Source organism: Meleagris gallopavo, chromosome 28 (genome assembly GCF_000146605.3).
Source record: "Meleagris gallopavo isolate NT-WF06-2002-E0010 breed Aviagen turkey brand Nicholas breeding stock chromosome 28, Turkey_5.1, whole genome shotgun sequence".
NCBI classification, from domain to species: domain Eukaryota; kingdom Metazoa; phylum Chordata; class Aves; order Galliformes; family Phasianidae; genus Meleagris; species Meleagris gallopavo.
In genome coordinates, this window is record NC_015038.2 from 1,212,724 (window position 1) to 1,223,792 (window position 11,069).

Below are 11,069 nucleotides of genomic sequence, written 5' to 3' on the forward strand. Positions count from 1 at the left end.
CTTCAGTTGCACCAAAACCCAACTTGTACTCTAAATGTGGGTAGGGGGAAGGGAGAGGGTGAGAGGGACAGGATCGTTCCTTTCAGTGACCAGAAAGGGCAGCAATAGATGGGGTGAGTGAAAGTCAAATACAGATTACATATTAACATTTAGAAATATTGAAAGATCGTTCAAGAACTGTTGAGAGCTGACACTACGTATTCAGCACGTACCACTGATTATTCCACAGTACCTGGGCACCCAAAAGCTACACATGGAAACAGCAGTCCGATGCCATAATACTTTTTATTGTGAAACAGTAATACAGAACTTCCTAGAAAATGGACATTCTTATGGTATAAGTCAGTCACCAACTCAACGCTGTTATATTAAGTGCATCAGTACAAGGGAAAGTGTGGTTCCATTGGACATATATATTATGACCCGACCAAAACAAGCTGCCAAGTTGGTTAGCATTTGAAAGCCTTAAAGTGCTCAAAGATAACAAGTTCCTCCACAAGTCTACCAACAGGTTCTCTGCCTTTGACACTAGTATTAATCACATCCAGAGCAGACAGCTTTTGGAAGCAAAACCCTCACGCCAAAAAGTACAAGCAGCGCTATGAGAAGCGTTAGGTCAGTAAGCCATGGCATTTCAACAGGATCAGACACTTTCTGCAGTTCGTTTTACAGATCACCTTTGTAGGATCTGTAAGAAATACAGACCAATTTCTATAGCTCGTTTAGAAACCAACTTGCATATGAACCGCGTCAACAACAGACACCAAATATTTCACAAATTGTCCACAAAAGTGCTGTGCTTTCTTTTTTTTTTTTTCCTAGCAATTAAAATGTGATGGGGAAAGTTCCTACAAGTCTTCTACAAAAGCATCACTTTCTGGTGAAGAGAGTGAAAATCGGGAAGTAACACCAAGCAGTAGAATTAAATCATTTTATGCTCCTGGAGGAATTTCATTCTGGTTTTGAAGAGATATTCAATATCTCATTAGTTAAACAGAAAGAAGTGGTAGACCACTGTTACAGGTTGTATTAAGGGGTTAAAATACAACTTGAATTTTGCATAATCTGTGTAAAAAAGATATGCTTGACATTTTGGAATGTCACCTTTCTTTATAGAATTATAGGCAAGATTTCTCCAATAAAACATAAGCCAGTTATAAAACTATAACTTCACATCAAAATTTTAAAAAGTTGTTAAAAAATGTTTGATTATATACATATCACACAGAAGAGACTGCATGATCCTGCGGATTGTGTTGCTGATCAGACTCTGTTTTAAAACCTGGAAGGGGCTGGGCCACCTGATCTGCTTGTACAAGTCCTGATAGCGAAGAAACAGAGGAGGAGAGCATCCCTGTGGTAAGCTGCATTTCTATCCCTGGTTCTTCACACTCTGTTTTTACACTCACACATCGGGGTTCACCTTTGGACTCTGTCTTTCCAGGAATGCTACTGTTCAAGTTTGAATCGCTCTCCGTGTTTTGAGAAGTCTCCCCCACGGGGTGATATTGTTTAAGTCGTATGTGCCAGGCTAAGCTGCAGACTGCTGACACTGTTTTGAACTGATGAATGACATTTCTAGGGATGAAGTAGATGTCATTGTCACACAACTGAATTCTAGCATAGCGAATGCCTTCCCGTCTCATTTGGTTTAGTTTGGCTTCATCCACCCATTGAACACACTGAGAGGAGGAAAGATGGTAAAGTTAGTGCTGGACTCCGTTCAGGGTCAATAATTCAGTACCCACCTAAAATAACATACTTTGGATCTGCATCACATTTCTGTTTAAGGAGCTTTTTTTTTTTTTAAACAAGAATTTAGTTCTACGAGGGCCACCAATCATAATAACTACACGAGATGACAATAACAGAAGACTGCAGTGTGACTCAGAGCAGGAATCCCAGTTTGGTAGGAAGGAAACAAGAAAGAAAATTGCAAAAGGGAGCTGAGAACTGATGGCCACAGGGATACAGAAGGGGTGGCTGTACAATGAACCTGAAAATTGTCAAGCTTCCTACAAAGTGCTGTCAGTAGGAAAGCTCAAATACCTGTGACACCGGTGGTTCATGCAGGTCCAGCTGAAGTCTCTGCACAACATCAGTGAAATCTTCAGCATGGAAACAAACCACATCTTTGGTTATACGAGGCTGGTCGCTCCTACAAGGAGATGAGAAGTGCAAGGATTTATAAAGAACTTCAGTTATAGATTATTGTTTCACTGAACAAACTACCTTCTTCACTTTTCTACTGGGCACAAAGTCTCATCACTCCTCAAAGATATGCATGCTATATAGGAAAGGAGGCACAGTCTGTAGATTGTTGTTTTTTCTTTTTTAATGCATGTACAACAGAAGCAATGATTTGGTGGACAAATACCATGCTGATATGCCAGAAAACGAGGCTGACATTTGCTGTATACCAAAGTATCTTGCACATTCTTGGAGCTACAATTTGCCTCTTTTATTTTGTGATTAGGCAAAATAATATTGTATAAAAGAAAAAAATGCAGAGTAACCATGTGGCACTCTGAAGCTGTAATGAGGACAATATTAATCAGCTGGTTTTTATCTAATGGCTGTGAATCAGATAAAAGAAGTTCTGGCATCTTTTTTTCCCATATGAAAACCTAACAGTACTGCTAATGATGCTATTAAAAACTATTATTAAAAACCAAGGAGGCTGTGGATGCCCCATCCCTGCAGGCATTCAAGGCCAGGCTGGACGTGGCTCTGGGCAGCCTGGTCTGCTGGTTGGTGACTCTGCACATGGCAGGGGGTTGGAACTGGATGATCACTGTGGTCCTTTTCAACCCAGGCCATTCTAGAATTCTATCACTTACAGTAATTGTTAGAAATAACTATGCAAATCTACAGTTTCTGTGTAAGGTCAACAGCAACACCTCATGTACACAAAATGAGAAAACACTAGCTATTAAATGCCATTCTTGAGTTCTTAGATTGCTGTCTGCAAAAATTAGCACCAATATAGCTGCTTAGGAAGAGAACAATCACAGACAACAGTCCAGGTTGGTACCTTGAGGCTTATTCTGTATGTCACTAAATGTTTTTGTAAACTTCTGTTACAACTTCAGTACTCCCCCAACAAGAGAGAAAAATAATAGATAAATGCCTTACATTTCTCAAGCTACAGACCTCATTTATCTCATTACAGGGTTTAGACAATTTCTTTAGTTAGCCTTTTTTTCCAATGATGTTTTCAGAGAGAAAACATTTATATTTGCCCCCTCCCACTACAAGGGTAGTATTTCAGTGGCACTTACCATTCCCCAAACTGCACAGCCTTCAGAACACCTACAGCAGCTGTGCTCTGCCAGTCAAATCCTTGCCCCACGTGGTCAGCATGAGCCCTTGTTCTGTCTTCAAACAGAACCTCACGGGGCTCGCTGGTCCGAGGTAGGTACTGGAGATTCTTTATTTCATTCATTGACCTGTAACATGATTAAAAGACATATTAAGATCTGTGGCAAACTGCTCAGAAAAACAAATGCTTGTACTGAAGTATCTGAACATGTTGTATACTGCAGGTTTCAAAATCAAAGGCCAAAGCATTTCCTTCACTCTGGTTATTTGACAACAAAAGATTCAATCACATCAAAACATGCTTCCAATTTTTCATCTACAATTAGTTCTACAGCACAATCTGAGAAAGACAGAAAGTACATCTACACACCACAGTATTCCCTGTGACAGCACTAACACTAAAATGCAGCTCTAAGGGTTTAAGGATCTAAGTTGTTTTTGAGCATTAAAGTCCCCAAATTAGTTCTTCCTCCAGAAATTAGCTGAAGGATATGTCTGCTGGAGGACTGCAAGAACTGGTTTTAACATTAAGGAAGCACTGATCAAGGACATATCACTTTGAAAAGTGATAAAATCACAATCACAAATATCACGTTCAGCTCAGTTCACTGAGCTAATCTGAAATAGAAATGAAAATGAAGAACGTAAGCTTGAGAATATGCCTTCCGAAGAACTAATTACATCTAAAATATCAAGATTTTGTTCTCAAGTCCAAAGAACACATAACTGCAGTGTTCTTCCTTTAGAAGAGAAAGAGAAGCCAAGTATTACCGGCGCCGTTTGAATGGCGATTTTGGCATATCAGCTGTTGGGATCATCTGCTCTCCTGGTCTCACCCACATTATGGGACCATCATCACTTTGTGACCTGCACTGAAGTCTGAGGCTTGAAAGAGTACCCCAGGGCAAAGTCATCTAAAAAAAAAAATAAATAAGGAGAAAAAACACTAGGTGAGATGGAAAAACTAAATGATGCCTTGTTCAAACTTACTACCAAAACTGACACTCTTTATGAAGTAAGATATGTTCCAAGGTAACTTCAAACTTTGTTTTTAGGGAAGTAGATAACTAGGTAGCTGATGCATGATAGCATAAATCATAATTAGCTTTTGAATGATTTACAGAGCCATAGCCAGTTAGTTCAGTACCTTCCATTTGGATACAGGGAAGAATGTACCTCCATCCTCAGTAGCTCCAGTGATGAGGACATCAGTGAGGAAAATACTTTTAAGGTTTCTAATCACTTGAAAACATATGAATCTTAGCAATCTTTTGAGTACCTAATGCACTTTAAACACCACAAGTTACTGCTTACTCTCAGAAATGGGGACTCTTCCAACATATCCAGGAACTCTGGGAAGTAGTCCCCGACTTCTTCATCCACTGCTCCAACAAGGCTGATCTGCCGCATGGGTCCTGCTCTGTAGGTTCCACAGCAGTACGTTCGATTGACCTGAAGGGCCAGAAAGGAAAAAACACCACCACAGATTCAGTGCTGTTACAAGAAATTACAGTTATTTAATATAATACACTAAGCTGCAAATGAGTTGTCATCCAAATCCGTGACTTGCCTCCATCTGTTTCATTAGTGGTGTCTAGGAGTACACAAAGACTTCAGAATGTCTGTAGGATATCCCAAGAGAAAATAAATCCTGTTTAAACTACTAATAGGACACGCTTCTATTGCTTGAATAACAACCAGGGAGTGTTTGACTAATTCAGGAGCAACACTTCCAGGCTGACGTGAGAAAACTGACAACCAAAGCTTTACTGTGACTCAGTTTTTCACCAGGAAGCTTGAACTATTAATCACTGCATTTGAATACTGCATCTGCATTTCAAACTCTAACATCCCATAGGCCTTCTCCCTATGACTGCAGTGAAAAACCTGTTTCCTGCATGTAATGGTTCTGCAAAGAGTGCTACAGTGTGTAAAATCAGAGAATAAACTGAGGAAATGAGAAGTCTAACTAAAAACCAACAGTCAGATGTATATTTCAGTTTTTATCTATACCAATCTTAGGCTTATTGTTTGTAATATAACCTACCAACACAGCTATGGCAAGGAACACCTGAATCTCACAGGTTTGTTTTACATCCTCAGTAGCACAGACTATCTCCTGTTCTCAGGTCACAGAATGGCCTGGGTTGCAAAGGAGCACAATGCTCATCCAGTCCCAACCCCCTGCTGTGTGCAGGTCGCCAACCAGCAGCCCAGGCTGCCCAGAGCCACATCCAGCCTGGCCTTGAATGCCTCCAGGGATGGGGCATCCACAGCCTCCTTGGGCAACCTGTTCCAGTGCCTCACCACCCTCCTGGTGAAAAACTACCTCCTAATATCCAACCTAAACCTCCCCTGTCTCAGTTTAAAACCATTCCCCCTTGTCCTATCACTGTCCACACATGCAAACAGCCGTTCCCCCTCCTGTTTATGTGCTCCCTTCAAGCACTAGAAGGCCACAATAAGGTCTCCTCAGAGCTTCTCTTCTCCAAGCTAAACAAGCCCAGTTCCCTCAACCTTTCCTCACAGGAGAGCTGCTCCAGTTCTCTGATCATCTTAGTGGCCCTCCTCTGGACCCACTCCAAGAGGTTATCATAAAACCTTTCTTGGGAGAGCAAGTGACAACACTAAGTTTGTTTCTCACAGCCATTTATCAATGGAGTTACAGAAGGTATCCTATGCACCACAGATGTATGACTGAAATAACCTCACGTGAAGTGATTGCTCTTGCAGTTTTCCAGCCAACAAATCAGACGCAGTTAAATATTCCATGAAGTTGTTAAAAGGAAATTAGGCGAGATAAAAGTTACAGCTACTGCTGCAATTTTGTCCTCTAGCAGCAACCACAGATATTCTGCACAAGTACAGAAGTTTAGCTCGCTCCTTTGTCCAGACTTCTTCCTCCTCCTTTGTGTACATCCCGTTGGTAGCAGTGACACACATTTCAATAAAAAGCTTCAATAAAAACTTCAGTGAGAAGCAGGAGGTGATCTCATGTACAGCTCTGTTGCTGAGCCCTAAGCTAAGCTGCACCACATCACCTGAACCCGGATGCACGGAGCTTTACATCCCAGGTCACTCACAGGAACACTGCCCTGAGTTACACCACCTGAAGTTGAATTAGCACACATTTTATTTGTTTGTTTGTTGTTGACTCAGGCACCGTCTTTGGAGATCTGTTAATTCTTTCTGGCTGTTGCCCTCAGTGAAAGTTAAGTCCCCAGATCCTATTAGAACAGGACTGGTAAAGGTAGAATGATTTCAGCTGAAACAAACCAGTGTTATCCCAGGTCTGTGCAGCCACAGGAGAACGAAGGACTAAAATGCCCCAGTCCTTAAGTCAGTTACTGTTAACTGCCTCGTGCCATTAAGGCAAACAGAGAGACAGGACTTCCAGACGAGTTATGTTCTGTTGACATGACTTGCTGAGGTTCACTAATATCTCACAGGAGCTTGTCGTGAAAGTCAAAATGAATCAGGAGAAAACACACACAGGATTTTCCTTGTAAAAACATTAAGTTTTATAAAGAAAAAAATAGAAAAGCCTTTTCTTTTTTTTTTTTAAGTAGAATGTGATATAAAAAAAAAATCTGAGAGCTCAGAAGGAGATAAAAATACCTGAAAGAAATGTTGGATTTCTATGTTTAGCTGGTTTTTAATAACAAATATGTACACTTGGATTAAAATCAGCCTGTGTTTACACTGAAAACATTTGCCAGCTCACTGCAGGCCTGAACAGGCTGCTGTACTCATCTCAAGTCCTACAGTCACAGTGGGAAGAAGTTCATTAGTTTAAAGTGTTTGAGAAGTTTCTCTGTGGTTTCAAGGAAAGCGTGAACCAGTTACAGTGATTTTTCAGTACATCAAATCAGCTACAAAACCAACCACACAAAGACTTTGCTATAAAAAGAACGAACAGAAGAAGGCTTCCTATTAACAAAGGAGAAGGAAGGAGGACAGTGTGACATTCTCTACCATTACAGCAAGGGTTGTGTTTGTCTACAACCTGTCAGATACATCAGTAAGACCATCAGGTACTATGCATATTGCTTTTAATGGATACACCACATTTGCAGGACAGATGGTACTGCTTCTTTTTCTTTTTTTAAATACTTGGGTAGCTTCTGTTGGAAAAAATCAAATAAAAAGAAATGACCCTTTCTGAAGGAAGAGCTTCTTCCGGCAGTAAGAGAAGTTAAGATGGGGCAGCCACCCAACAGCAGTATGGTTCATTGGCCATAGCTGTCAAGGACAGTTTAACCTTTTCTGACAGCATGCGGCAGGAGTAGGAAAGCTTCCTATTATCTCTCACCTGTTGGCTGTTTCTCCCATCTCCTTCCCAGAAGCAATATCAGCTTATAGAAAAATCTGATTTTTCCCTCAACTCTTTCCTTTACTGTTTCTCAAATCCTTCTTTTGTGAGAGCAGGACCTACAAGGAAAATAAGTTTCTTCTTGGAGAAGAAAAAAGCAGAAGTGGATTGTGAAGGTTAGGTACGTTTCATTCTCAGTGCAGACTTAGCAGTTGTAGTAAGATAACTGCCAGAGAAAGTATGGGTTCCTTTCAGCTGCACTGCTAAGAGCATTCTAATTCCTTTGCACAAGGGCAAAGGAGTTTACAAGTCACTGTCTTGAAAGCTCCAAGTGTAACTGAACAGCTTTAAACTAAAGCTTAGCTTTAGCATTTAAGTATTCAAATAAATAAGCCAGAGCCAAAACCAGCAGGAGAAATCCAGAGAATATTCAAGCTTAAGTACTTTAATGTACAAAAGCCAAACACACACTGGAGTGATTTGCTTTAAGTATTCCATCTGTACTGTCCTCACTGCCCTGACAGCAGAGGAATTCAATTTGCCAAGGAACTGATCATTAGATTTAGTAAAGTCTTCCAGATTCAGCTCCTTAGCTGGAACTCGAGAGGCTTTCTAACAACATTCCTTTTCTCTAAACCAGTAAAAGAAACAGTTGAATGCCATACAAGCCAGAGGCCAAAGGCCTGGTTCAGTAGAGCAAACAAATTCATGCATACAGAAGGTTCATCAGAAAAGCTGAGGCAACTCAACTGAGCATCCTTAGCTGAAAGTAGAGTATGCAACATCTCTGGGCCATGCTTAGTCTGCACAGGTGTAACATTGTACAACCTACTTTTGTATGGGACATTTCCTCACATAGGAAGGTCCAAAAGTGAAACTTATCCAAATTAGGCTGCCTTATCCTCCCTCTGCTCTCCTAAGCAGAACATTTTGACCATCTGCAAATAAATCTTACAAGCTAGCTTGTAAGTTTTAGCAGAATGCAGCTACCGTGGTTTAATCCATCAGCTTAAATACATCTTCATATGTTTTGGCATTACCCATACTCTCTAAATACTCATATTTCAGTTGCCTCAAGAGCTGTGACAACTTACATTGCTGCACACATTTGTTCAGTGTGTGAACCATACCAACACACTTCAGGCAGAGGAGATTAAACCCAGCTCAGCATGACCTGGTTAGAGAGGCATTTCAACCCAACTGAACCTAACGTCTGACTCAATCGAGTTCAGAGAGTGCTTAAAATAGAATTAACTGAATACCAGCATAGACTGTAACCCAAGGAAGCCTCTTATTCACACAAAGCTATTCTGAAGTGAGTGCAGCAGCAGCTATCCATTGTCAAAACCACTCATAAGCTAAGCAGTATAATTACTGATTTAATGGTGACTGTAACTGCTGGGAAGTATTCAAATACTCTGCAAGTTACCATACAATAACCTTGTAAGGCAGTAACCACTTTTCCAATGCAAATCTGATATACAAGTAGTTGGTAACCTTCACCTAGAGATCCAGATTACTGAAGTTATACAGCTCCCAGTTCCTCCTTCCAACAAGTGATCCAGTATTCGGGATCTTAACTTCTTTCAAGCACTGTAGCAGAAGTAAGCAACAGTTTTCAGGCTAGACTGAGAAACAAGAGGTTTAACTCCATTTATTACAAATTTACCCAAACCATAGCACTGCTGAATGGTCACAGATACTTCCAAGCTTGATGACAAGAGCCAAAGGTAAGGGCTTTTCTTAACAGAATCCTATATTTAGCTTAAATGCCACTGATGAATGTGTTTAAGTTACATGAGATATCTTGAGAGCTTGAGCCCTGAGAGACCAGCTTTCAGAATTAAGCTTTTATCCTCTAAACAAAGGATGAAAAGGTTTTACTTCTACAGATTTAAGATAGGCTGAAACTATCAATATCAAGGCAGTACATCAAGTGAAAGCCTTAAATCAAAGGCTATTAAGAGTACTCTAGCCATCTGACATTGGAAGGCAAGTACTAATTAACACCCACCAGACTCAGGGGTGTGAAAACAACTTCTTAAGCAAGATACACTGAAACCTGAGAAGTAGATACATAGAAACCTAAAAAGCAATGTTACTGCAAACAAAAACTGATCTACTGACAAGGGGGAAAGTAACCTTAGCATCTGAGATCTAAGCAACTCTTAATACAGACTTGACTGTGGTTTCAAACAACGTCAATATTCTTCCAAGCTCAGAAAAAGATCAGAAGCTTGCAGGAAAAAAAAAAAATCACTACAGATCTGTGAAAAGGTGAGGGTTAGCAGTGCCTCAAGTGTGATTCACCAGCTACCTGTGCACACAGAGGAACTTCGAGCAGGCAGAAAAACAATCTTTTTTTCATCTGCTTAGAAAAAAAACAACGTGCCTCACCTATTTTAGGCTATCCCTGCTCTGGATTAACGAGGTCAATCACATCCAGGGGTTGTGAAACTCGCATGCTTTTAAACAGATCTTACCTGAGAGTGAAAATTTGAAATTGTTGTTGTTTCAATGTCCTTCTTGCCCAAAATTTCCATTTTCACTGGAGTGTTAGGGAAATTAAAAGCAAAGTAATCCAGGAAGTCTGGTAAATAAGCAGCTGCTCCATGTACTATGGCCAAAGCATAGTAAGCTGCGTTTTTATCATTTTCACTGAACGACAAAGCAAGAAACTCTTCTGCAAATCTCTCCATCTCCACTGGAGACAAAAATGAGAGTTCATCCATGTAGGCATGAAGGACCAGGGCACCACCATTAGACTGATGTTCTTCGTGAATGAAGTTACTGAATTTAGTGCCAGTTTTCAAGCAGCTGCTGCGAACAGAATGCTCCTGGTGTGTCACAAACGGTGTCTGTACTCCCTGGGGCACTCGGTACTCCTGCATGCCCAAATTCAGTCTGCAGAGCTGCTCATCCTTAAGATACCTGAAGGATTCCTTGTTCATTTCTAAGTTATCACACTGTCCTTGAGACAAAGTCTCTTTGTCGATGCGGGTGAGCCCAGCACACACTGTCTGCACTTCCTTGTTGTACATCTTCAGACGTTTGCCCCTCACATCTTCCCGGTGTTTCTTTTTCTTTTTTTTCTTTATCTTCTTCGTAATAAGACTGTCAGCTCGTTGGGTTTTGCCATTTTCATCTTGAGTTTCTAGCAGCAATAACAGAGAGAAGATTAGAGTTCTGCACTGCAGCATATTCATCCAAAAAGAATGAAGACTGCAATTCCTACCATTATCTGTTCCCACAAAGATTGACCAATGGTAACACCTTGTCTTTTGACTTAGAATAATGGAACAAAAACACAGCACATCCCTTCCTAAGGAAAGCTTTCAATTAAGAAAAACCCTCTAACCTCAAGCTTAACATTTTAGAAATACTTCCATTTGTAATAAATTTATTAGAATATCTTTTGAAAGAAGTACATATTTCA

The 11,069-nt window shown here is 40.5% G+C and overlaps 1 protein-coding gene across 1 annotated transcript; it reads right to left on the reverse strand.

The window, feature by feature from the left end:
- Nucleotides 1-267: 267 nt before the first annotated feature.
- RSBN1 (round spermatid basic protein 1) lies at nt 268-10,848 on the reverse strand. Its single transcript, XM_003212940.4, has 6 exons — nt 10,117-10,848; nt 4,636-4,773; nt 4,093-4,235; nt 3,282-3,449; nt 2,050-2,158; nt 268-1,682 (listed from the first exon to the last, which is right to left on the reverse strand). Exons 1-6 carry the CDS (start codon nt 10,837-10,839, stop codon nt 1,221-1,223), a joined length of 1,743 nt encoding a protein of 580 aa, XP_003212988.2. The 5' UTR covers nt 10,840-10,848; the 3' UTR covers nt 268-1,220.
- Nucleotides 10,849-11,069: the final 221 nt, after the last annotated feature.

What these genes read in the sequence shown, in the direction of transcription:
- RSBN1 (XM_003212940.4), bottom strand. Translation starts at nt 10,839, where the DNA reads ATGAATATGCTGCAGTGCAGAACTCTAATCTTCTCTCTGTTATTGCTG. An exon ending in AAGAGTCCCCATTTCTGAGA is followed by an intron (nt 4,236 to 4,635) that starts GTAAGCAGTAAC and finishes TTTTTTTTTTAG; the next exon opens with ATGACTTTGCCCTGGGGTAC. An exon ending in GCTGTGCAGTTTGGGGAATG is followed by an intron (nt 2,159 to 3,281) that starts GTAAGTGCCACT and finishes ATCTCCTTGTAG; the next exon opens with GAGCGACCAGCCTCGTATAA.